Below are 27130 nucleotides of genomic sequence, written 5' to 3'. Positions count from 1 at the left end.
ATGCATATTGTCAAGTCTTTCCTTCTTTAATTTAATTCTGTCCCTTCTGAATGGAATGCCCTTCCCCTCAGCTCTTTACCTAAATATTTGGACATTGAATTCAGTGAATTCTCATTGGGCACAGGTAGTAAGTCTTGCACTACTGGTGTCTTTTGGCATCTTCCAGTTCTAGATACCATGGGCATCCCGTGTGTCTGAGAATGTCTCCCCCAGGACACGGGGAAAAAAAAGGAAGCTTTCCTGTGTAGATCTCATTTGGAATACACAGATTCATTGCCCAGCCTGACAAATCTCAGCAGCCCAGAAAAATTGCAGCCCCGAGTCAGTCAGTATAACTTTTATTCGGGGCCCTTAGCGGATGGTCAGTGAAAGGGACACGTTAACTTATGAGCTGTCTCCAGATCCTGATGTCATCCTTCTGCCCTGGCTGGCACATTCCAAGTCCAGCTCTAACTACACGCATTTAGGAACAATAAGGAAACTGACACATAGAGTAAGACCCAACTCTTGTTGCCTGAGCAGGAGAGGATGGTGATGTGTCCTCTTTATGAGCTGCTAAATATGCTGTTCTACAGGTCAGGCTGAAAATCTGGGGTCAGGGGGACAATAGCATCCTGGCTATTTGCTAGGGAGGGCACTGGGCCAAGGGTCAGGAAACATAGGCTGTGGTTTCAACTCTGCTGAGGCTTGCTGGGTGGCCTTATGCAACATGTTAAACCTCTCTCTATCCCTGTTTCATCACCTGAAATTACGTTGCTTACAACTCTCGCTGGCTGTTCTAAAAGTCAAATACCGTGATGCTTGTGCTGACCTGCAAGGTCGCTGCCAGCTATGAATTAAGCACATCTGGGGTCAAATGTCCCAGGTCCTCATCTTTGCTCCACCGTGTATTAGCTCTTTGACTTTGGTCAACTCACGGAGCTGGAAGCCTCGATGTTCTCATCTTGAAAAGGGATTTCTGTTATGCCTCGTGAGTTGATTTTGAGGATTTAATTCTTAAAGCTCATGTGTTCTAGACAGATGGATAACTAACAGAAGTTTTAAATGACTTTCTAAAGGGAAGCTGTCTGCCTTGGACAGACGTTCACATAACTGATGACAGGGAGGGGAAATATGGGTGTTTTCATAAAACACAATGTCAAGCTCTCTCCCCTGAGATTCTGGGATATTCAGTCTAGGGTGGGGCCTGAGCATTCATGTTTTTATTTCTGATAATTCCAGTGAGCAACCAAGACTGAGAAATGCCCTAAGCATACCATCACCCCACTGGAAAATAGTCTTCATTTGGCTCAGATGGGCACCTTGTACAGCTTGGGAGGCATTGGCTAAAGGGGGTGATTTATGTCGCCTTAAAGGGCTCTGACAGTAACCTGTAAACTCTCTGTGGCTAAGTGGCAGACCCTTGCGTGGGTCCATGGAGAACGTCCGTGGCAGCCCCAGGGGGATGCCCTGGCTCCTGGCTCCCGCTCCCCGCCACCTTGGCAGGCTTTCTGTGTTGCCTCCTCTCCCACCCGCCCGTCTGGCAACCGATCTCGTTGGATAATCTCTTGGCAAAACCAGTGCTTTACCTTTCCTTTGTAAACTCAGCCAGAACTTGCCTCTGAAGCCCCAGGGATGCCAGGTCATGACGGAGTACCCAACCCCATTCCATTGCTCTGAACCAAAAATAAAATAAGCATCAACAATAACAACCACTACAACAAAAGCTGGCTTTTTTCTTTTACTACAAAGATCAAGGAAGCATCTGTTATTGTTGTCTAATTGGCTGCTCTAAAATCTGTGGCTTTAGGGTGGGGTAATATTCTTAGGAAAGTGGTGAGTTCTGAGCCAGCATTTAATAGTCCTGGCAGAAGGAAAATGAAATGCCTTTTCCCTCCTGGTCGGTAAGCAGCCAAGATTGGAGCAGAGAGTCTTTGTTTAGACATGCGACTTGGAAAAATATTTTTGAGTCATCAGACCAAAGACTATTTTCCTAATCATAAAGTTTGCATCAGGGCCGTTTAGGCTCCAAACCCCACCACCTCTCCCTTCTGTGGGCACGACCCCTCCCACCTGTCTAGAAAGAATGCAATAGAGGGAAGTAAAGGCGGTGTCTTTGGCCCTCTGCCTCCTTTCTTGAAACTTGGTCTTCCTTTCATTCTTGGGAAGATATTTGTGCCATATTTATAGTCTGCTCCGGGTTGACAGGGACAGCCCACAAGCACAAACTCCCACGACAAGGTTAGGTAAGAGTCCTGATTTAACTAGTAAAGTGCACAAAATCTTTTAGTAAGTGATGTGACCACACAGGGCAAGAAATGGATGAAGCCTGTCTCAGCTTTGCTTCCTTTAGCTCCCAGGGTCCCAAGTGGGGGCATACAGCTGTGGTGACCCTTTTCACAGAACTGGGTCTTACAAGATCTGGGATACTTCTTTCTTTTTTTCTTTTTTTTTTTTTGTTGAAGTATAATTGATTAACAATGTTGTATTAGTTTGTGGTGTATAGCAAAGTGATTCAGATTGATAAATAGATAGATAGATAGATACAGACATATTCTTTTTCATATACTTTTCCATTATGGCTAATTACAGGATATTGAATACAGTTCCCTGTGCTATACAGTAGGACCTTGTTGTTTATCTGTTTCACGTATAGTAGTTTCTATCTGCTAATCCCAAACTCCTAACTTATCCCTACCCACCCCCTTTCGCTTTGGTAACCATAAGTTTGTCTCCTATGTCCATGAGTCTGTTTCTGTTTCATAAATAAGTTCATTTGTATCATATTTTAGATCCACATGTAAGTGATATCATGTGGTATTTATCTTTCTCTGTCAGACTTACTTCACTTAGTATGATAATCTCAAAGTTCATCCATGTTGCTGCAAATGGCATTATTTCATTCTTTTTAATGGCTGACTTACACACACACACACACACACACACACACACACACACACACATACCTTCTTTATCCATTCATCTATCGATGGGCATTTAGGTTACTTCCATGTCTTGGCTATTGTAAATAGTGCTGCTGTGAACATTGGGGTGAATATATCTTTTTGAATTAGAGTTTTCTCCGGATATATGCCCAGGAGTGAGATTGCTGGATCATATGGCAACTCTATTTTTAGTTTTTTAAGGAGCCTCCACACTGTTTTCCATAGTGGCTGCACCAATTTACATTCCCACCAACAGTGTAAGAGGGTTCCCTTTTCTCCACACGCTCTCCAGCATTTGTTATTTGTAGACTTTTGATGATGGCCACTCTGACCAGTGAGGTGATACCTCATTATAGTTGTGATTTGCATTTTTCTAATAAGTAGCAATGTTGAGCATCTTTTCATGTGCCTATTGACCATCTGTATGTCTTCTTCGGAGAAATGTCTATTTAGGTCTTCTGCCCATTTTTAGATTGGGTTGTTTATTTTGTTGTTGTTGAGTTGTATGAGCTGTTTGTATATTTTGGAAATTAAGCTCCTGTTGGTCACATCATTTGCAAATATTTTTTCCCAGTCCATAGGTTGTCTTTTCATTTTGTTTATGGTTTCCTTTGCTGTGCGAAAGCTTATAAGTTTGATTAGGTCCCATTTGTTTATTTTTGCTTTTATTTCTTTTGCTTTGGGAGACTGACTTAAGAAAACATTGGTACGATTTATGTCAGAGAATGTTTTGCCTATATTCTCTTCTAGAAATTTTATGGTGTCATGTCTTATATTTAAGTCTTTAAGGCATTTTGAGTTTATTTTTTGTGTATGGTTTGAAGGTGTTTCTAACTTCATTGATTTACGTTTACATTTACAGCTTTCCCAATACCACTTGCTGAAGAGACTGTCTTTTCTCCATTGTATATTCTTGCCTCCTTTGTCAAAGATTAATTGGCCATAGGTGTGTGGGTTTATTTCTGGGTTCTCTCTACTGTTCCATTGATCCATATGTCTGTTATTGTGCCAATATCATGTTGTTTTGATTACAGTAGCTTTGTAGTATTGTCTGAAGTCTGGGAGGGGTTATGCCTCCAGTTTTGCTGTTTTTCCCCAGAATTGCTTTGGCAATTCTGGGTCTTTTGTGGCTCCATACAAATTTTAGGATTCTTTGTTCTAGTTCTGTGAAAAATGTCATGGGTAATTTGATAGGGATCACATTAAATCTATAGATTGTTTTGAGTAGTATGGCCATTTTAACAATATTAATTCTTCAAATCCAAGAACATGGAATATCTTTCCATTTCTTTGTATCATCTTCAGTTTCCTTTATCATTGTTTAATAGTTCTCAGAAGATAAGTCTTTCAGCTCCTTGGTCAGGTTTATTCCTAAGTTTGGTTTTGGTTTTGGGTTTTTTTGATGCAATTTTAAAAGGAATTGTTTTTTTACTTTCTCTTTCTGATATTTCATTGTTAGTGTAAAGAAATGCAACAGATTTCTATATGTTAAACTTGTATCCTGCTACCTTGCTGAAATCATTTATCAGTTTTAGTAGTTTTTGTGTGGGGTCTTTAGGGTTTTCTATGTATAATACCATGTCATCTGCATATAATGACAATTTTACCTCTTCCCTTCCAGATTGGATATCTTTTATTTTTCTTGCCTAATTGCTGTGGCTAGGACTCCCAATACTGTGTTGAATAGAAGTGGTGAGAGTGGGCCTCCTTGTCTCATTCCAGATTTTAGCAGGAAGGCTTTCTCTGTTGAGTATTATGTTGGCTGTGGGTTTGTCATAAATAGATTTTATTATGCTGAGATATGATCCCACTATACCCACTTTGGTAAGGGTTTTTATCATGAATGGATGTTGTGGGAAACTCTCTTCTTGCTAGGCCACTGAGTTTTTCTCCTTGGGACTTCTGTCCCATTTGGGAAAAGCTTACCTTAATAATCCACGTGCTTCTATTTAAGCAAATATTTACTAATATTGAGCTCTCCCCATTCTTGAACCAAACTCAATATCATCAAGGCCACAACCTCATCAAGGGCAAAAACATGACTGCCCTAAATAATACTTCAGCCTTCAGCTCCCCAGCGACTGCGAAAGTTTGTTTCCACAACAGCAATACAACCACGTGGCTAAGTATTCAAAAGGAACCAAAGGGCAAATGAAGACAGTAAGCCTCCCTCCCTCCTCTATTCCCCACCACCTCAGAGACAACCATTATTTGTATATTCCTGTGTCTTTGCCAGAGGTGCTGTATCTATATAGAAGCAGGCAAGTGGGGTGTACACATAAACACATCCTTTCCCACAAACAGAAGCATAGCATACACACTGTTTTGGACTTTGGACTTTTTTTTTTTTTTTTTTTTTTTTTTTTGCGGTATGCGGGTCTCTCACTGCTGCAGCCTGTTCCGTTGCGGAGCACAGGCTCCGGACGCGCAGGCCCAGCAGCCATGGCTCACGGGCCCAGCCGCTCCGCGGCATGTGGGATCCTCCCGGACCGTGGCACGAACCCGTGTCCCCTGAATCGGCAGGCGGATTCTCAACCACTGCGCCACCAGGGAAGCCCTGGACTTTTTTTTTTAACCTAATGAATCTTGGAGAATATTTCATATATGTAGACAAACTGACAGATATTCAATGGAGAGCTGCTTCATTCCATTTTTAATGGCTGTTTGAATTTGTTGGATGGTCGAGCCATCACATGTTTATACATGTATACAAGTTTTTCTATGGTATTCTTAGAGCATAACTGCTAAATTGAGATTGTGTGCATTTTTAAAATTTTGATTGATACTTCTCAAGCGGTTGTACGAGTTCAGACACTCACCAAAGCAAATAGAAGGGTCTGCTTCCTCCCCTTCTTCCAAGTCTTTGTATTCTCAGTGTCTACATTTCTTTAGAATAGCCTTTCATTTATTGTCGGTCGGTCAACAAATACTAAATAATATGGCAAGTACTGTTCTAGACACTGGGGATATAAAGTCTAATGGGGCATTGTTCCTGATTTCAGGCACTTACAGCCCAGTGAAGGGGCAAGAACCCCAGTGCCTACAGGACACTGCTCTCAGTGCTGGGGTGTATGGGTGCAGAGGTGCTATAGGAGCCCAGAAGAGGTGCACCTACATCAAACTAGGCATCAGGGGGCTTCCTGGAAGGGTTAGCATCAGAGCTGAATTTGAGACAAAATTTTAAAGGTTAACCAGAGCAAAGAGAAGAGACCATCTACTGGGGAGAGTGCAGGTTGCGTTTTAGGGGAGACGTTCTGCACAAGCAAATGGAGACTTGGGGGTCCAAGGAATGGCTGGAATCAGAGGCACAGGTCGGAGAGAGGTGAAGGAGGAGATGGAGGCATGGGAGGAACCAAGCCACAGAGTTTGCTTCCAGGCCTATGCACCAGGGTTCCTGTTCATTTCCACCGCTGGCTCTGTGGGTTCCCATAGCAACAATCTGCTGCACCCAATTAGTGATAGTCACCAATGTGACCATGAGTGAGCCGTCACTAAAACTGAGAGGAGAGTAATGGAATGGAGCTTGGCCTTCCTCTCCCAGCCTTCAATGCAGGACACTCCCCAGTCAGGGAGGAAATGGGAGTGATAGGGCAGCCCCATAGCCTAGAGCCTTGCTACTCTTCTCCTCAGACCCCCAGCAGGAGCACCACTTGGGAGCCTGTAGAAATGCAGATGCTCAGACCCGACTCCAGACCTGCTGCATCAGCATATGCATTTAAGTAAGACACCCAGCTGATTTGTGTATATGTTAGAGTTTGGGAAGTGCTGGCATCGTGTTTAAGGGTTTGGGTTTTGGCATCAGCAGAACTGGATTCAAGACCCAGCTTTTTAATTGATTTTGGAACCTTAGACAAGTTACTTATCTTCAGTGGAGCCTCATTTGCCTCATAAATAAAATGGGAGAATGATAATAGCTATTTTGATGCTGTTATTAACGATTACATGATGTACACGGAAGCACTTACCAAAGCCCCTGACTTTGCTATATGTTGTCAATAGATATAATCTGATGATAATAAGAGGATCCTTGAGGGTGTGGTGTGACGTCAGAGATCACCTTCCCCAAAGAGGGTTTATCTGAGCTTCGGGTGTTCTGCAATAGAAAGAAATCCAACCAGTTGGGTGCCCAGCTGCCACAAAGCTCTAATCTGAGCAACTGGTAGCCCCACAAATGTATATGTCTTTTCCTTCAGAGAAATAGACTAGCCAAAGGGCCCGGAGGGGGTTGGGGGCACTGCTTTCTCTATAAGCGTCCTACATGCCAAGTTCCTAAATGTTAATGAACCAGACAGCAAACCAATGGGCTGTGGATGAAGGGAACCACGAAGAAGCTTGCCCTGCAGAAACAAGTCTGCGTGCCTGGATAAAGCTTCCCTGACATCTGCCGCTGACACCTGCAGGCTGGGCCTGCTGCCAATGCCAGAGAGAAGCAGGCCCTTTGCAGAACTTTTTTTTTAGTGCATTGCTATATGAATGGGTGGAAATACACTAAATAAGAGTTTTAACAAAGAGCCCCCATGGGTTAATCAGTGGTGAGGTAGCATGGTGTCCTAGATAGGAGTCAGGCAACAAAGGTTTGAGTGAGTGCCTACAGGCTGCCAGGCACCGGGGACACATCACAGTCTCTGCCCTCATGGTACTTAGAGACTAGAGAGTAATGGACATGCAATACATAACCGTTAAGTCATTTTAACTGTGTCACCGTTTGGAAACACATAATGCATAGCTTGGAGCAAAGAGGTGTGCTGTCAGAGGCCGGAGTCAGGTGGTGTGAAAACTGTCCTAGTTCTGACCCTGATTCAATGTGCAATCTGGGGGAGTTCACTACCCTCCTCCCTGGCACTCAGTTTTAGCATCAGGAAAATAGGAGATTCGGCCTTGATGACCTCCAAGCGTGTTCCCAAGTCTGGGTATCTTTGGTAAGGGTTAAAAGCATCCCATTCATGTACCCCTGCCAAAAAAAAAAAAAAAAAAAAAAAAAAAAGCAATCTACTTTCTGAAAAAGATCCCCATAATCCCCTTTATAATCTTTATAATCTCATGGACTCCCTGCTGAGCCCTAAGGATTAGATATATAAACCCGTCAGTTGTATTTGGGATCCCAGACACTAAAGATGCCAACTGTCAGCAAGTATCAAAGGCCACTTCCTCTCATGGGAGATCTTGCCTGGCATGGAGGTTAAAGAGCATGAATTCTAGAGTCGGACTATCTTGAATCAACTTGCTGTGAGACCTTGGGCAAGACACCTAATCTCCCTGGGCAGCAATTTCCTTGTTTGAAGTACAGAGGTAACTGGGAGAATAATAGTACTCAATAGAGAGTGTGCTGTGGGGATGCAGTGAGATAATGGATGCACCCAGAACATCAGAAACACTCCACGAAATGGAACTGTCATTACTATTATCAGAAATTGGCTCAGAGCTCCGTGAGTGATGTTGGTAAACTGGATGGACCCTGGAATCTGGTTAGAGGGGTATGCACGGGAGCATTAATAAGGGAACATAGCTACTTTACCACGACCACAGAAAGGAAGACCCTAGGCTCGCAATCAAGGGGTCGGTCTGACATCAATTGTGGCTTTACAATGACTGCTTGGGTGACACTGGTCACGTCAGACATCTCTCTGGGTTTCAGTTAAGTTGGGGCTAGTTTCATCTCAACTTGGGACTCTGAGAACCCAGTGAGATCGCATAACTGACATTGTTGGAAAGGTAGGATTAGCTCCATCACTGAGAGTTCCTGCTATGACGACTGTACTCAAAGGCAGGGAGGATGGATGGTCCCTGCTCCTTCCTAAGCTTTCTGAAAATAGGGTCACTGTATGGTATGGATGGCCCACCATTACTTATCACAGGGCAATGAAAGGAAATGCGGACTTGATGCGGTTTTACTCGCACTCTTCCTTTTAATAGAAAGGCTTTTTCCCGGACACTGTCCTCTTAAGATGGTATAAACAAGTTGGAAGTGTAGGTGTTGGCTCTGGGAAAGCCCTCCCAGTGAAGGTCAGAATTCTTCACAGTGTGAGCTCCACCCGCAGTCCACTTCCCCGATCAAGCTGTGCTGTTGGAAAACCTGACTCTTATCCCTCCAGCCATCCAGCACCTCCACATCAGTCTGGGTTTCCTCCCCCTGTGACTCTCGCCTGTACCAGCAGTCCCAGGGAGGTTAGAATCTGACTTCTGGAGTCACTGCGGTCGGTAGTCAGAGAAGACACAGTCTGAGGACTCTTTCCCCACAGGATGTTTTTCATCTCAACTTGGGTTCTTGTTTGTAAAATTTGCTAGCTTTTTGGCCCTCAGTCTTCACTCTGCATGAATCAGTCAAGATCCCTTTAGTCCATCGTTTCCAGTCATTGACTCTCTTCTAAACTTTAATTAACCTGTGAACTCTGAACACTGATAGAAATGGCTTTATGTGGAAACTTCTTTGCAGAATGGCTTTTGTCATATCTATGAAGAGCTAGTGTTGATTGAACTTCTGCTTCAAACAAAGCAATCTTTGGAGTTCCAGAAGATACAACTTCATGGAAAAGGCAGCCTCTGTCTTTCAGGCTCTTGGTTTATCTCGAGAGAGATTAAACATGGACATAAGAAAACTGAATTTAAAATATAGGTCAACATGTAGTGAATTCTAGAGGGATGGTAGAAGTGGCAACTTCTACAAAGATGTGGAAAAATTGGAAATCCATGAGTCAGATCCAGCCCACAGGTTTTTTAAAAAAGAAAAGAAACAAAAAACAGTTCTCACATCATCTCTACTTTATCTTGAAAACTCCAGAGATTTGGCAAAATGTACCAGCCCTGGAGCATGTTAGTAGCAGAGCAGTCGCCCCCTTTTAGATGGGGTGGGACTTGCCAGGTCTCCCAGCCCCCCATCCCATAGTGTCCTCATCTGTACCTTGGCCAGCTTCCCTCATTCACCTTACCCTGACTCCTGGGCACATTTTGCATTCAGGAGCCTGCTACTGTGGCTCAGAAGACAGAGAACTCACTGTGGGCTGGATCAGATCTCATGGACCCGTGGAGTTTTCATGGTTATTGAAGTCTAGGTAGGATTTGGGTAGACAGGAGAGAACTTCAAACAGGGTGTGATCAGAGGCATAGGAGGGGAGTATACCCCCAGGAGGCAGCAAACAGACCACCCAGCCTAGCTGAGCGTCCACGATGCAGAGTGGTGGGAATCAAGAGTGGAAATGCAAATGGGAAAGAATTTACATGCCAGACTGAATTGATCGTGTTTACAATGAAGATCTCCTGGAAGTTCTTCAAGCTCAAGAATACCTTGAGGGAAATAGTATTTTAGGAGGATGAATGGGTGATACATATGAAGGGTTTGAAAGAAGAGAGGTGAAAGGCAGCCACCTCACTTTAGAGGCTGATGCAGAAATCCAAGCTGGAGGGCTAGAGGGTCTGCGCTTGGCTGGAAACATCAGGAATGAGGGGTCAATGACGGGGAGACCCTGTGGGGAAAGAACTACCAGAGCCTATAACTGATGGACGTGTGGGGTTGAGGGAAAGGGAGGAACCAAATCACACTCTACAATGACCAGGCCCAGGGGAGGGGGAGACGTGCTGGCTGAAGGATCGCAGAGGGGGACTGTATCAGCCTTTCCCAGGCATGAAAGAAATCTGCCGGAGGGGGCTTTCCTCCCCAGTCCCTTCAGGAAAGACTCTGACCTGGGCCTTTCTCTCCCAGGAAAAAGATGTGACTCCAGATAAAAACCTCCTGACCAAGGTACAAGATGCAGCCCTGTGGCTGGAGACCCTGTCAGACAGCAGACCTGCCAAGCCTTCCCTCTCCACCACCTCCTCCACTGCTGACTTCTTCCTGGCCTTAACCATCTGCAACTCCGTCACGGTCTCCACGACCGCAGAGCCCCGTCAGAGGGTAAGGACTGCTGATGGTAAGGTGGGATGGATGGGAGGAGGGGGAGGGGCGAGGGGGGACTCCTTGCACAGGGGGACAAGATACTTGGGTCCTAGCCACACTGTCACCATTTCGTCACTGTGAGACCTTGAACAGAGCTCTTAGCCTCTCTGGGCCTCAATCTCCTCATTTTTTAAATAAAATATTAAAAGTTCCATATGAGCTCTCTCTATAGGTTTCACATTTTTGTGTCTGTCTGTCTGCAGGGTAGATGTTAAAAGTTAATATTTACTAAGCACTTGCTGTGTGCCAGGCTCCATGCCAAACATGTCACCTGCACTATCATTTAATCCTCACAGCCCAACAGTCCTAGGAGGTATGTCTTTGGATTTAACAAGCCAAGAAGCAGTGGCGTGGCTCAGAGAGCTTGAGGAACTTAAGGAAGGACGTATGGTGAATACATGGCAGAACGATCTGTACGATTCTGTAATAATATCACGGTATGGTGGTATCTGCTTTTTAATGGAGGGTTAAAAAAATAATTAACACCATGTGTGAAGTTCTGCCAGTTTGGAGATAATGCACCTGGATGGCCACTCATAGGACGTTATACTCTGAAGTATTTCTCAGTACAGAAGATAGATTTATCTCCGATTATCCACATACTCTCACCCAAGCTCCCTTGTAAGTGAAAAATGAGAATAATTGGGTGTTACAACATGTGGCCACAAAATCAAGAAAAAGAGGGTTCATCCAGGCACCAAACCAGAGCCCCCATTATTACACCCAGATTCTAAACTACCCTGAAAAGTCGGCAAGTAATCAGAAGTCTTCAGGGAATTTTGGGAACACAGGAAGCATTATCTGAGCAATTCTCCCTATTTTCAAGAGAGAAAGAAGTACCATTTGGGGAAGGACAGCATCCAGTTCTCAATTTGCACATTAATGGGGAGGCTTTAGCTGGCAGGTAGCTCAAGAGCCCAATCCCTGGAGGCAGACAGACCCAGATTTGAGACCCAGCTCTGCTATCTACACACTGGGTGATCACAGCCAATTTAACCTCTTTATCCCTCAGTTTCCTCATCCAGAAATTGGGATAACGATAGGATCCCCTAGCGTTGCTGGGAGGATGAAGTGAGAAGCTGCGTGCAAAAATGCAGCAGACAAGGCGATGGTAAGGGTGCAGGGCCTGTGAACCCCTACTATGAGTCTGGCTTTTGTCTCCTTTGCTTTGCCCATGATCAGAGTGGGATGGTCATAAGATAGAGGAAAATGAGTATCGCCAATCCCTAGGAAGTCAGGGCTGGAAGGAAACCAATGGCCTAACTCCCTCATGTTATAGGTGGGTAAACCGAGGCTCACAGAGGGGAGAAGACTTGCCCACCGTCACTGAAGTCCCACCTAATTCACTGATTGCAAAATGAGATTCATAAGACAGCTTGATAGTTTTCCCAACCTGGAGAGTCATGGTCTCCTTCCCTCCCCTACCACAAGGTCACAGCGCAACCCTCGACCAAGGCTCTGGTGACATCCCTGGAGAAGATTCAGCAGCTGTTCCACAGGTTGAAGCTTTCGAGCCTCAGCCAGTCATTCTCGACCACCGCACCCTCCGACACGGACCTGGGGGAGAGTTTGGGGGACAACATGCCCACCACGGACTCGGAAGAGAGAGACGACGCATCTGTGAGCAGTGGCGGCTACTCCACCGATGGCGGCTACAGGAGCAGCACATGGGAGCAGGGTGGCATCCTGGGGGCGGGTCCGGGTGCCTCCCTGGAGGAGGTGCTGCAGGCCCCGGCCCTCAGCCTGGCCGGCCCCGAGGTCTGTTACGAGGCCGAGAGCCCCGATGAGGCTGCCCTGGTGCACGCTGCCCGTGCCTACTGCTTCACGCTGGTGTCCCGGACGCCCAAGCAGGTGACCGTGCGCTTGCCCCAGGGCACCTGCCTCACCTTCGATGTCCTCTGCACCCTGGAGTTTGACTCTGTCAGGAAGAGGATGTCCGTGGTCGTGAGGCACCCGCTGACCGGTGAGATCATCGTCTACACCAAGGGTGCCGACGGCGTTATCATGGACCTGCTGGAAGACCCAGCCTGCGGTGAGTCCACCTCACCGGGTTCCAAGAAGAGAGGGCTTATTTAACAGGCGGCGTGGATGGTAACCAGGGGCTCACGTTATAGTGTCACTCAGTCCGGCAGGTCCCAACCGGAACACAAACCCTCAAGATGCTCTCCACAAAGCAGCTTGCTTTACATGTCTCCACGACCTGGAGAATTACAGAGCTCATTATTAACTTATTAAAGGCTTTGTTTGGACAGTCTTGTCATAGAGGAACTTCTTTAACTTTATTTATCCCAGTTTCTAGTTTTCCAAACTCATTTAAAGATGGACTCTCCATACACAATTTTTTTTCACCAGGACATCCATTAACATACCCTAGAACACACTGTGGTCCTAACTCTTCGTTTTGGAGAGAAGCCAACTGAACCCAAAGAGGGAAGTGACTTAAAAGAAGTGGCCCCAGCTAACTAGTGGTAAATCCTATGTGGAGGTATCCTGAATCCCAGTTCAGAGCTCTTTCCATGCTGCCAGAATTCTGCATCAGGCTCGGTTCACTCTGGGAAGCCTCAGGTGGTCCTCTTTATCATCCCCTTCCCCAGCCTCCCCCAGATAGATTTTCATAAACTTGCTCCAAGCCAGAAAAATGTTCCAAAGTCCCTATATATCACTGTCCAATTTTGGAACAGCATGAATTAGTGTGCAGCCGCTTCCTGATTGCTAGCAAGGAGAAGACAGTTATGGGGCTGTGATTCTCCCAGGGTAGTAGATTCTAGCCAAGCTTTAGAATTGCCCAGGCAGCCCTGTGCCTCCTGAATTATCAGCTATGGATCAGAGCCAAGAGGTTCATGGGGATTGATGAGTGTTTTGAATGGGAAGGGAGCTAATTAAGTCTCTTCATCCCCAGACTCTGGCAGACAAGTGAATTCTGTGTTTCCGAGTCAAGGGTGCCACGGCATTCTATCCCTGGGCAACAGCCTTCCACACTGCCCTGGAGATGCTTCCTTCTCTGTTCCTCACCTGATTCCAAAATGGATTACCGATGCCTCCAATAAAAAATACATAGACGGTGTTACGATAAGATTTGCGAAGCAAAGATTTCAAAAGGAAGGGGAAAAAATAACCTCAGGGTTTAATATATTTACAGTGTTTGAACATTCAATTTGACCCTGAGGTTCCTGGTAGCCTGAGCAAAAATGTAAACTCAAAGGCACACAGGTAGAAGGCAAAAGGTGTTTCATGTCAGGAGCTGATGTCTTTGAAAATAAAATATTGTGGATAGTGCTCAAAAAGATAAGGTACAAAGACTGTGGTTAAGGTACCAGGAAACCAGTAGCATCTGAAAAATGAGAAAATAATCTTTGAAGGGATTTTTATACTGCATAAAAGCAGCCTTAGAATAGTATCATGGAGAAAGTCAGAGCTTTGTTGGACTTCCTTATACTTATCTTACTGTTAAGAATTGTACTTTTAATTTTGCGTTATATGGAGGGATGGACAAAGTGCACAAAATCTGTTTACCGCTTAGGGCTTCTAAAGATCTCAATCCAGCCCTGGTAAAGAAGGATTCAGAAGCTTTTTCCAAGCTCAGATTTACAAAGTGCTGCCACTGATTAGTGATGTCTGTAGCATCTTAGGTAGAGGCAGCGGTGATTGCATCAGTCCTGCCCCACAACCACCAGCCCAGGCTGAAAAATTCTTTTTTATCTGGTAGATCAAAGTACTGGAATTTCAAAAGAAAAAGATAAATGTCTTCTAAGAGAATCATATTCTGTAGGACTTCAAAAGGGGGACTTTGAGCAACACAATGAAATATTTTTCACACTAGATTTATAGGAATCCAAAAAATATTTTTTCTAAGCCTAACTCAGCAAACCCAGTATGGTGAGGAACTTAGTAATGAGATTCAGGTCTGTAGCCACCTTGGAAGCAACTTGCTATAAGGACTAAAGTAGATGATGGAGAAAGTGATGGATAGTATGTCTGAGACTTAGCAAACTGGTCATCCAGGGCTAAACTGGCCACATGGAAAACTCCTTAGGTAACAAGAAACACTCAGACTTCTGGTCCCCCGATTCAGCAGGCCTTCAACCTGACCTGCGAATCTCTATTATTGGTTTAAGTTCTCTGGTGGTTCTGATGCAAACAGATGTTTGGGTTATCCATGCTTTTTTTTTTTTTTTTTGCCTTTTTTTTTTTTTGCATGCAGGATCTTAGTTCCCTGACCAGGGATCAAACCCATGCCCCCTGCAGTGGAAGCACGTTGTCCTAACCACTGGACTGCCAGGGAATTCCTGCAAACAGGCATTTGAGAACAATACCTGGAACCACCTACCTTCCCTAAATAGTACTTCTCTCAGCCAGACTTTGGATGATCAGATATAGAGAGCAGACAATTTAAGGACCCGTGGAGTTACCGCCTTCCAGGGCAGCCTGGGAGAGCTGTTCCATGTTTATGGGGGGGCGGGATTATGAGGGAATTCCTCCTCTAAAGATGCCTGAGTGTTAGGAACGGGATGCCTAAGCAATTGCCCACGACCTCACGAGGGACAATGACTCTTTGACAGCGACTGACACTGATGTGGAAAAGAACGTGAGGAAAATCCGAGCCCAGACCCAGAGGCATCTAGACTTGTATGCAAGAGACGGCCTTCGAACACTGTGCATCGCCAAGAAGGTGAGAACAAATTCCACGCTTAGTGGCTGAAAGGCCTCGACCCTGCTTCTGTCTTTCCTATTTCTTTTTTAGAAGATCCTCAATGTTGGTTGTTTTAATATTTTCAAAATTAGCTATCCTGACCACAGAGACCCATGACTTTGACAATTTTGCTGGGACAAAAATCTGAGTGGCAAGGTTCCTTATTAGTGTGGCTTTGTGGTTCCTTGCTTTCCATTGTCTATGTAACTGATAACCTATAACTCATAATTTTTTAATGTTATAATTTTGCCTTCAAATATCCTTTGAACATTTGCATTATTTGCCTAGATTTGGAATTGGGGAGATTTTATGTGATCCCATACAAATCTAGATTTCTGGTTTCTCTTGAAAACGCAGAGGATCTAGAAAACTGGATCTCCATTCTTGAAGAGCTAGAAATAGCTAGAGCCATGTAGCAGCTGATCCCTTTGATGAAGGATATTTTCTGCTGTGTTCTGGGGTTGGTCATGGTTCCTACCATTCCCCTAGCATTGCCCTTGTCCCAGCTATAGTCAAGTAGATTACCCACCTTATGCCCTTCAGGTCTTTCACTTTGCTGCCCCTACAGTAAAGGAGGCAAAGAGCTATGAATCCCAGAGCTGGGGCATCTAATGAGGCACCTAAAATCAGATAGGGGAGCTATGATGGGCATACATTTCAAGATGGCTAGAAGTGGCTTCTTCTCCATAAATCCCCAGAGCTCTTCAGTTCTTTTGTAGGTGCTTAGTGCACCATAAAGTTTAAGAGCACCCACTTTAAAGCCAGACCTACCAGGGGACAAGTCCCAATCTCACCACTTATCTGTGGTGTGACCTTGGGCAAGTTTCTTCACCTCTCTGAGTTTGGGGATGTTCTTATCTGTAAAAAGGTGCTAGTGTTCCCTACCTCATATAATTGTCAGGGACATTAACTAAGCTAACACAGGTACAGCGCCTGGGACAGTGCCCAGCATTACTATTCTATAAATTGTAATTATATCCTTACCACCTATTTTTTATTGACATTATCTATTCCTGCTTTGCCTCCTCTGATAAGACTGTTCTTCCTTGAGAGCAAAAGGCCTACCTGTGTCCCCTTGGTTTTCCCTACAGTGCCGTGCATGGAGGGAAAATTAAAGAATATTTGATGCTTGAAGAAAAGAGTCATTCATTACTATAAGAGACAGTGAGGATATAATGCCAACAGAGGGGTCTAAAAGTGCTATGGACTCCAGATATGCCCTCTAGTTGGATTCTTTCAGCCATTGGGCACCCCCAGTAGCTGGTGGAATGGTCTACCAGGCTATGCAAGATCTGGCTGCTCCTTACCTTTCCAGACTCATTGCTGGTCCTCTCCACCTGGCTCTCCATCCTTAAGCCAACTGGTATGTTCAAGGGACAGAAAGAAAGCCAAGTCCATTGCTATTTCATGGCCTTTGAACTTACCCCTCCCCGTGACAGAATCCTTCTCGTCATTGGATCTCAGCCTACATGTCACCTTGTCTAAGGGACCTGACGATCCAAATGAAATAACCCCTCTTCCCACAACTATCCCCCTACCCTGTCATACGCCATCATATCACCCTCTTTGTTTTCTGTATGGAACTCCTTGACATGGTCCATTCTTTTAAATTATTAACTTGAATAATGTCTCTCACCCTCCACTAGCACATAAGCCCAGGCCTATAGGATTCTTGTCTGTCTTGATCACTGGTATATTTCCAGTGACCACAGCATCACAGGGGCTCAACAGAAGTTTGATGATAATGGAACACGAAGAACCAATCCTTCATCAATTCAAGACTCAAAAAAGAACAAAAAATGTTGAGGGAAAAGCCCCATCTAATTGTACAGTGAAGCTCAAACTGGCCCGTAGGAGGCCCAGCACATGGGCAGGGGGAGGGAGTCACCCAGAGCTGTGAACAAGCCTCTTCCTTTTGCACAGATCTTAAGTGAAGAGGACTTCCAGAGATGGGCCAGTTTCCGGCGTGAGGCTGAGGCGTCCCTCAACAACAGAGATGAGCTTCTCATGGAGACAGCACAGGGCCTGGAGAATCAACTCACCTTACTCGGTAGGCAAAAATAAGTTATCATTACATTTTAAAAAAGGAATGCTGCAAGCTGGAAAGGGAGTTCTTGGCCTTGACTCTGACACTGCTACAAATGTGTCTCAATTAGGAACCTCCCTGGGGTGCCCTTCCAGGCATTTGGCACCAATGGGCTGTGCCGATATCCAACCCAGACTCCACACGCAGCTTCCTGAGGATGCCCCAGGAGCATTCCTGCACTCCCTGCTGGATGAAGCCTGGTTGCTTCTCCTCCAGTCGTTCAAATGTTTATTGAGCACCTACTATGTGCCAAGTAGCATGCTAGGTATTGTGGCTACAACAGGGAACAAGAGCCGCAGACCCTCACCTGAAACTAACACGACACTGTAAATCAACTATACTCCAATAAAAATTTAAAAAAAAAACAACACAGACCCTGCCCTCCTGGAGCTCAGAGTCTAGCAAAGACACTTGGATGATTAAACAAATAATTTCAACAGAGTGTGATGAGAGGTGGGCTGGAAGATGTACCTGGTGGGATGAAAGCACAAAGGAGAAGGTGGCAACCTACTGTGGAGCCAAGGAGGGTGCAGGACAGCCGGAACTGAGCAGAGAAAAGGAGCTGGTCAAAGGGGGAGGGTGTTCCAGGAGAGGGAAGGGCCCGAATGAAGGCCTGGAGGCAAGAAAGCCTGGGCTGGCTGGAGACTCAGAGGTCTTCTACGGCTGGACCACAGAGTACGGGGGAGATCAACAGGATGAGGCGAGGCGAAAGACATCAGCAGGATGCAGGTTATGAAGGGCCATGTAAATCATAGGCTAAAGGTTTGGAGAGGGGAAGGGAATCAAAGCAGGGACAGATTTGTATTTTACAAAAATCACTCTGCTGCTGTAAAGACGTATAGAAGTTAGATAGATACTCTCGGGGGAAAGATGGAAAACACCAGCTAAGAGAGCGCTGGATTTCTGTTGAAGGAAAAGCGTTGCCAAGGGAGAAGGGGGAGGCTTTATTTATCAGACTAATCTCTTCACAGCTCGGGAATAAGATCCAGGAAAGGCGATGCCTGAACAGCATGCACATACTGGCCATGTGGCAAAAGGTTTCTTTCATCTTGGGAGGCAGTGCTGGCCTGGGGATGAAGGCCACATCTTGGCCCTGTGGAGACCTTGCTGTGTGCCCAGGGACACATCCCCACAGCCCTCTGAGCCTTTGCGCCTCCTCTGGCTAAATCACCAAGCTCAGCCAGGCAGGGATGAAGGGGAAAGACCCAGGGTCGCTGTAAGAAGACGTTAATACCTCTTTATATAGAAAAGGTACCAGCAAGATTTGGTCAGATGGGTGGAAAACAGGGGGAGACAGGTTTGCTCCCCACCTCCTTTGGCTTTTTTGTTTCCTGTGTTTAGACTGCAGGGGCCTTTGTCTGCTTCCTCACAAGGCCCCCTTGAAAGCTGGCCTCGAGAACCCATTTTAACAGGAACTAGAGGGTAGCTAGTCCAGACAGCTCCATCCGGCACCCCAGGCCACCCCCGGAATGTCATCCCATTAGGGCACCTGACCCCCTTCACACCCTCTCCCCTGCGGTTTCTTTTGTTTCAGGGGAGCCTTCTGGCCTCAGCTGGTGAGAAATGCCCCTGAGCCGGTACTGCGTGAAAGAGAACACACTTGTCAGGACCCGTCAGCTTCCCTGGCTGAGAAAGGCTCTCACCACCTTCCTGTTTCATTTTCTCTTTCACACAACTAAATGTGTTTTTCCTGCTCTCTCCTTCACCCTGCCTCCCGGTAACACACATCATTTTCAGTCTCACCTTCCAGGGTAACGCTCGGCGGAAAAGATGAGGATTGGGCATCACTTTCCATGGGTTGGTTTACCTGTGCACTTGGGCCTGAAATACAAAACAGGCACATTTCAGGATAGAGAGGTTTGTTTTCTTCCCTCAAGATGGCTTGCGATGGAGAGGACTAGGGCTGGAAAGAGATTTCATCCTGCCACGAAGAAACTGCCAGGCTATTAAAAAGCTGCCATGCATTCACACCGAGTCCCACAATATTAAATCAACTTTTCAATATGCATCTGATGTAACTGCTTTGCCAACCTATTGTCACTCGGGATTATTAAAAGAAATGGCACGCCTGTTCCTGCCCAGAGTGAAATGGGTGGCCATTAGTCTGTGGTCTGAAATGAATCTCAATGTAAATGCAGATTTATTTTTGCTTAACCACTTAGCAGCTATTGGATATTTGGGTATATAATCATCAAGTTTGGCTCAAAGCTTGAGACCATTCAAAAAACGATGGAATCCACATCTTTAACGCCCTCCAAGAACGTTATCAAAAACCCAAGTCTCTGTTAATTCTGCGGTGAGCGCTTGCAGAGCAAAGATTCCAGTCTCTCCATATCTTTCCACTCCTATTGCCGCTAGCCCAGTCCAGCCACACCAGCTCTCCTCTGACTGTTAGCCCTGAATCTCATCCTGCTTCTTCCACCCTCCAGTCCATTCTCGAGAATGATCTGCTTAAAATTCATAACCGATCCCATCACTTTCCAACTTAACTCCCTTTAATAGCTTTCTTTGCTACCAAATAAATGCCAAATCCCTTCATGCCTTGACAGGCTCTACATGATCCAGCTCCTCCCCTCCCTGCCTGGCCTCGTCTCTCACCCTGCTCTGCCTGCCTTTCTGTGTCATCTTCTACTCTGACCTCTGGGCCTTCACACGTGCTGAGCCCTCTGCCTGGCATTCCCCTCCTTCCCCACCTTTTGGGTTTATCTCCCAGGTCTGAGCTTAAGTGGCCCTTCCTCAGCAAGGCCTTCCCTTGACCTTCCAAATGAAGTTTGGGTCTCCTGATATATGTTTGCCTGGCACCCTGGGCTGCTCTCCTCACATAGCTCAGTTTTAAATCCTTATTCAACAGGCCTTTGAGAACGGAGAGGGTGGAGACCAGCTCTGTCTATTTCACTGCTGTAGCCTGGGCATTTAGCACAGCCTAGAACCTGAGAGATAAGTTAATAACCATTGCCTGGCTTGATAGGGCTTTGGGGAAATTAAGCAGCTACTTTCTCAACATAAATGTGAGTTCTGCTGTCTCTAATCACTCCAGGAGCCACTGGGATCGAAGACCGGCTGCAGGAAGGAGTTGCAGACACAGTCGCTGCTCTGCGGGAGGCTGGGATCCGGCTCTGGGTCTTGACTGGAGACAAGCAGGAGACAGCAGTCAATATTGCCTATGCCTGCAGACTGTTAGACCAGACGGACACCGTTTATTCCATTAACACAGAAAGTCAGGTGAGGCCAAAGTAGAACTCAAATGTCCAAGTGCGGAGCAGCTTCTAGGCCAACAGGAGACAGGATTTTGGGTGGGACTTGGGTACACAGGAGAAGCACCCCTACCCCCAAATCTTGGAGTTCCAAGGGTCCTAGAAGGCATCCAGCCCAATATCCTCGACCACATCCCCACATATGGTTGACCAGTCTATTTATATTACATCTAGCAGTACCTAGTAGCAAGTTGTGCCTTTCTCGAATCTCATCCTTGGCCCAGTCTCCCCATTCCACACGTGAGAAACTGAGGACCACTGGAGCTAAGTCTCTTGCCCAGGGCCACCCTGGTAGTTTCTGATGGACTAAGTCTAAAATGCTCTTCTCCGGCCAGGTCAGTGCTATTTGCATTATACCAGACTGTTTGCTCACAGATCCTCAATTGTTTCTTATACTCTGGATTAACTTATCCATTGAAAAACCGCAATTAAATAGAAATGATTCTGAGTTTAAAATTTCAGCTCCAATTCGTATGTGCAGTTTGTTGCCACAGAATAAAACCTGAAGGAAATGATAGGTGAGACCAGTATGTTTTGATGGGATGGAGGAGAGAGAGAAAGATAAGCCAAGTTTGAAAACTGCAATTTTCAGCCTGAATAGGTTGTGAGTGGCAGGGAGCAAGGTTTGGAGACAGAGGACTGTATAAAGTCTAAAGAAGCATATTTAAAGTCATAACACAGTTTTATATTTAGGAGGAAAAAAATCTATTTTCACGATGCAAACTGCAGAAAGTAAAGTTCCACTCTCTCCTTGGCTGATGAATATGGGAAGTAGGCATTGAGTTGTGCGTTCCTATCAAAGGGAGCAGGACTGGATTAGATGTGCGGTTGTAACAAGGAAAGCAGTGGGTTGCTGCGGGGGTGGGGGGGGCACCTGGAGACCTAGAACATACCATGGGGAGAAGGATGGAGAGAGGGAGGAAGATGGAAGATGGAAAGAACAGCGCAGAAAGAGACGCAGGAAGGTTGATGGAATCTCACTCCTTCACTTTTGCCTGAGGCTGAACTGGACCCAGAATAGATGTTTACAGGTTTCAATTTGGTTTTCATTCCATGAAGAATCCACGTACACATAATTTTTTAAAGAGGTAGTGAATCCTAATAAAAGTGCCAGAGGCCCTTTAGCTGAATTGGGAAAATCACTTACTTTCTTGTCAGGTGAACAGATAATGCCATGATTAGATTAAACCCCAATGAATTTTCAAAATGAAACTATTCTCAGGGAAATCTTGGCGTTAATGTTATGCCTAGGAAAGAAAGTAATTTGCAGCTGGCTTGAGTGCTTGATCCCTGTAATAGTGTGGATGTCTGCCTGCCCCACTTGCAATGGAAATTCCATTTGCAATCATCATTTCACTCCAGCAGATTCCAGGAGGAGGATATCAACAAGCCTGTGAGTGCTCCTGAGCGGGATAGAGTGGGCTTCTGTGGGTTCTGTTAAATGCAATGCATTCCTGTAGGAAGCGGAAGATGTCTCTTGATTAATTAGCCAAAGTTCCCAAGGAACTGTGGGCCACGTTCCAAGTTGAGTTCAGTCACTGTCAGCGATTTTAAAGCTGTCCACAACACTCCAAGATGGTACCTGAATGTTGGGCCCTGCCTACACCCCCAGGCCCACTAAACCTGGAAAATTAGGCTTTCTCTTCCCTTTGGGAAAGTAGTAGGTGCAGAGATATGTTAAGACAGAAACTGGGGAAACCTATTCTAAATCTCAGACTTATTTAAACCCCAGTTTAATGTAATTACATATTTGGTGGTTTTTTCCTCCAAGGGTTTTAATCTGCCTGATTCAATATAAATTGATTTAGGGCTATGGTTCCTTTGTTATGTATCTTAAAGCTATAAGCAAGCTATGGGACCTGTCTAGAACTCAGGGTTCTCATCCCTAACGTGAGAAAATTACTAACCCATCACTGGAAATGTTGATCTGTCAAGGAATTTTAGAAGGGACTATATAGTATTAGATAGGAACTGGTAATAGCAACTATTATTGTTATTATTAACAACATATATGGAAGGCTTAATATGGTCCAGATACCATATCTCTCTGAACTTCATTCTTCTCATCTGCAGAAGAGGGATTAAAAAGATTTATTTCAGAGGCTATTGGGAGGGTTAAATAAGTTCACAGAAGAACAATACTTACTAGCACTGTATTTATATGAGTTAACAAAGTACCCCAAAACTTAGCAGCTGAAAACAGTAAACATTTATTATCCCACAGTATGTATGGGTTATGAGTCCAGGAGCAGCTTAGCTGGGTACCTCTGGTTCAAGGTCTCTCCTGGGGTTGCAGTCAGGCTATCAGTCAGGGATGTGAGCTCATCTAAAGGCTCAACTGGTTGGGTCATTTGGTGACAGAGAGGAGTCAGCCCTTCTTGCAAGCTCACGGACATGATTATTGACAGGCTTTGGTTCCTCACCACGGGGCCCCTCTACTGAGCTGCTTCACAACATGACAGCTGGTTTTCTCCAGGGTAAGCCATTCAAGAGAGAGAGTGAGAAAGACTGCCAAAATTGGTAGCCACAGTCTTTAGATAAACTGACCTGGGAAGCGACATTCCATCACTTTTGCAGAATTCTCTTCATTAGAAAGGAGTCATTAGTCATAACCACACTCAAGGGTTGGAGATTACACAAGGAAGGACATGAATACCAGGAGGTGGAGATCATTGAGAACCATCTTAGAGGCTGCCTGCCTCAGTACCTGACAGATACTGAATGTTAAATGAGTGGTAACGATTGTGATTATTACATAGAACATTTGAAATAAGTAAATTCAGAGATTTTATTTTGAAGCTTATATTTCCAATGACTTGCTGCAGTCAGGTGTTGGAGGAATTGACAGCATACCTCATTTTACTGCACTTCATTGCACTTTGCAGATACTGTTTTTTACAAATTGAAGTTTCATGGCAACCCTGCATTGAGCAAGTCTGTTGGCGCCATCTTTCCAAAAGCATTTGATCACTTTGGGTCTCTGTGTCACATTTTGGTAACTCTCGCAGTATTTCAAACTTCTTTATCATTACTGTATTTGTTATGGTGATCTGTGACTAGTGTTCTTTGATGTTTTAGGGTACCACGAACTGCACCCATATAAGATAGCGAACCTAACTGATAAACGTTGTCGGTGTTCTGACTGTTGCACGGACAGGTTGTTCCATCTCCTCCCACTCTCCTCAGGCCTCCCTATTCCCTGAGACACAACAATATCAAAATTAGGTCAATTAATAACCCTACAATGGCCTCCAAGTGTTTGAGAGGAAGAGTTGCATATCTCTAGCTTTTAACCAAAAGCTAGAAATTCTAGCTTTAAACCAAAAGCTAGAAATGATTAAGCTTAGTAAAGAAGGCATGTTGAAAGCTGAGATAGGCTGAAAACTAGGCCTCTTGCACCGACAGTTAGCTATGTGATGAATGCAAAGGAAAAGTTCTTGAAGAGAATTAAAAGTGCTAGTCCAGTGAACACATGAATGATAAGAAAGCAAAACAGACTTACTGCTGATATGGAGAAAGTTTTAGTAGTCTGGTTAGAAGATCAAACCAGCCACGATATTCCCTTAAGCCAAAGCCTAATTCAGAGCAAGGCCCTAATTCTCTTCAATTCTATGATGTCTGAGAAAGGTGAGGAAGCTGCAGGGGGAAAATTTGAAGCTAGCAGAGGTTGGTTCAAGCTTAGTAAAGAAGGCATGTTGAAAGCTGGGACAGACCAAAAGCTAGGTGTCTTGTGCCAGTTAGCTAAGTTGTGAATGCAAACGAAAAATTCTTGAAGGACATTAAAAGTGCTACTCCGATAAATGCATGAATGATAAGAAAGTGAATCAGCCTTATTGCTGATACAGAAAAAGGTCTAGTGGTCTGGATAAAAGATCAAGCCAACCACAACATGCCTTTAAGCCGGAGCCTAATCCAGAGCAAGGCCCCAACTCTCTTCAATTCCATGAAGGCTGAGAGAGGTGAGGAAGCTGAAGAAGAAAAGTTTGAAGCCAGCAGAGGTTGGTTCATGAGGTTTAAGGAAAGAAACCATCTTCATCACATAAAAGTACAAGGTGAAGCAGCAAGTGCTGATGTAGAAGCTGCAGCAAGTTATGCAGAAGATCTAGCTAAGATCATTAATGAAGGTGGCTACACTAAACAATAAATTTTCCATGTAGAGAAAACAGCGTTATATTGGAAGAAGATGCAGTCTAGGACTTTTATGGCTAGAGAGAAGTCATTGTCCGGCTTCAAAGCTTCAAATGACAGGCTGACTCTGTTAGAGGCTAATGCAGCTGGTGACTTTAAGTTGAAGCTGATACTCACTGACCATTATGAAAATCCTAGGACCTTTAAGAATTATGCTAAAATCTACTCTGCCAGTGTTCTATAAAAGGAACAACAAAACCTGGATGACAGCGTAACTGTTTACAGCATGGTTTACTGAATATTTTAATTAAGCCCACTGCTGAGACCTACTGCTCAGAAGAAGATTCCTTTCAAAATATTACTGCTCATCAACAATGCACCTGGTCACCCCAGAGCTCTGATGGAGATGTACAATGCGATTAATGTTGTTTTCATGCCTGATAACATGACATCCATTCCGCAGCCCACGGATCAAGGAGGAACTTCAACTTTCAAGTCATTATTTAAGAGATACATTCCATAAGGTTATAACTGCCATAGGCAGTGATTCCTCTGCTGGTTGTGGGCAAAATAAATTGAAAACCTATGGAAAGGATTCACCATTCTAGATGCTATTACGAACATCTGTGACTCATGGGAAGAGGACCAAATATCAACACTACCAGGAGCTTAGAAGAAGCTGATTCTAACCCTCATGGATGACTTCGAGGGGTTCAAGACTTCAGTGCAGGGAGTCACTGCAGATGTGGTGGAAATGGCAAGAGAACTGGAATTAAAAGTGGAGCCTGAAGATGTGACTGAATTGCTGCAATCTCATGATAAAACTTTAATAGTTGAGGCATTGCTTCTTATGGATGAGCAAAGAAAGTGGTTTCTTGAGATGCAATCTACCCCTGGTGAAGATGCTGTGAAGATTGTTGAAATGACAACAAAGGATTTAGCGTATTACATAAATCCAGTTGATAAAGCAGTGGCAGGTTTGAGAGGATTGACTCCAATTTAGAAAGTTCTACTGTGGGTAGAATGCCACCAAACAGCATTGCAGGCTACAGAAAAAATCCTTCATGGAAGGAACAGTCCATCGATGTGGCGAACTTCATTGTTGTCTTATTTTTAGAAATTGCCTCAGCTACCCCAGCCTTAGCAACCACCACCCAGATCAGTCAGCAGCCACGGACATAGAGGCAAGACCCTCCCCCAGCAAAAGGATTACAACTTGCTGAAGGCTCAGATGATAGCACTTTTTAGCAATAAGTATTTTAATTAATATATGTACAGTTTTTTTAGACATAATGTTATTGTATACTTACTAAACATAACTTTTATATGCCCTGGGAAACCCAAAGCTTCATGTGACTCACTTTATTGTAATATTCACTTTATTGCAGTGGTCTGGAACCAAACGCACAATATCTCCAAGGTGTGCCTGTATATACTGTGTGCCAACCCCAAGCCTCCAGCAAGGACTACCTTGATCTCTTTCCCAGAAAAGTGCCTCGGGTATAACCATGTGCTCCTGAACTACTTCCTGTGGCCCCGCTAGGCCCTGTGCGCATCCTATTGCTTGCAGTGCTTAGTTGAGCGCCCCCTAAAGGAAGCCTCCAGAGTAATGAACTGCAGTCCTACCCACTCCAGAAGAAATTATTCCAAATATTCTCGGAAGCTTCTAGACCAGGGGTCTCCAAACTTGTCATTTCAGAACAACCTTCACGATTTTTGCCTAAATCCGCATATTATCTCTACTGTTCTTTATTTAATGATTTCATTTAAATAGACTCACTTTGAACTTTTCAAAACTTATTTTTAGAAGAATTTTTTAGCACTGCAGTAAGTGAAAAATCATCATCCCTTGCCACGGATAAAAGAACACTGCTCAATAAAGACCCCGTGAACAGAACAATGAAATTAAAATTGATAAGACAGCTGACTGCCACCAGTTTTCTCTATCTTTATTTAAAAGTGATGTTTAAACAAGTGAAAGGGTATTAAGGATATCTTTAGATCCAAGATCTGTCTTTATCTTTGATACAATCAAAAGTAATGGAGGAGGGCTTCCCTGGTGGCGCAGTGGTTGAGAGTCCGCCCGCCGATGCGGGGGACACGGGTTCGCGCCCCGGT

At 44.8% G+C, this 27130-nt stretch overlaps 1 protein-coding gene across 1 annotated transcript in view; it reads left to right on the top strand.

Annotated features, from left to right (window-relative positions):
* ATP10B (ATPase phospholipid transporting 10B (putative)) overlaps positions 1 to 27130 on the top strand; it is a 124847-nt gene that overhangs the window by 63224 nt on the left and 34493 nt on the right. The window contains exons 10-14 of the mRNA XM_007115735.3: positions 10621 to 10812; positions 12286 to 12886; positions 15414 to 15523; positions 17468 to 17594; positions 20668 to 20852. Of these exons, the coding sequence (XP_007115797.2) occupies positions 10621 to 10812; positions 12286 to 12886; positions 15414 to 15523; positions 17468 to 17594; positions 20668 to 20852 (1215 nt within the window). The remainder of the gene's footprint in view (positions 1 to 10620; positions 10813 to 12285; positions 12887 to 15413; positions 15524 to 17467; positions 17595 to 20667; positions 20853 to 27130) is intronic.

This window comes from Physeter macrocephalus, chromosome 8, assembly GCF_002837175.3.
Source record: "Physeter macrocephalus isolate SW-GA chromosome 8, ASM283717v5, whole genome shotgun sequence".
NCBI classification, from domain to species: domain Eukaryota; kingdom Metazoa; phylum Chordata; class Mammalia; order Artiodactyla; family Physeteridae; genus Physeter; species Physeter macrocephalus.
The sequence above is the reverse complement of the archived record's forward strand: the minus strand, read 5'-3'. Positions and strand labels throughout refer to the sequence as shown.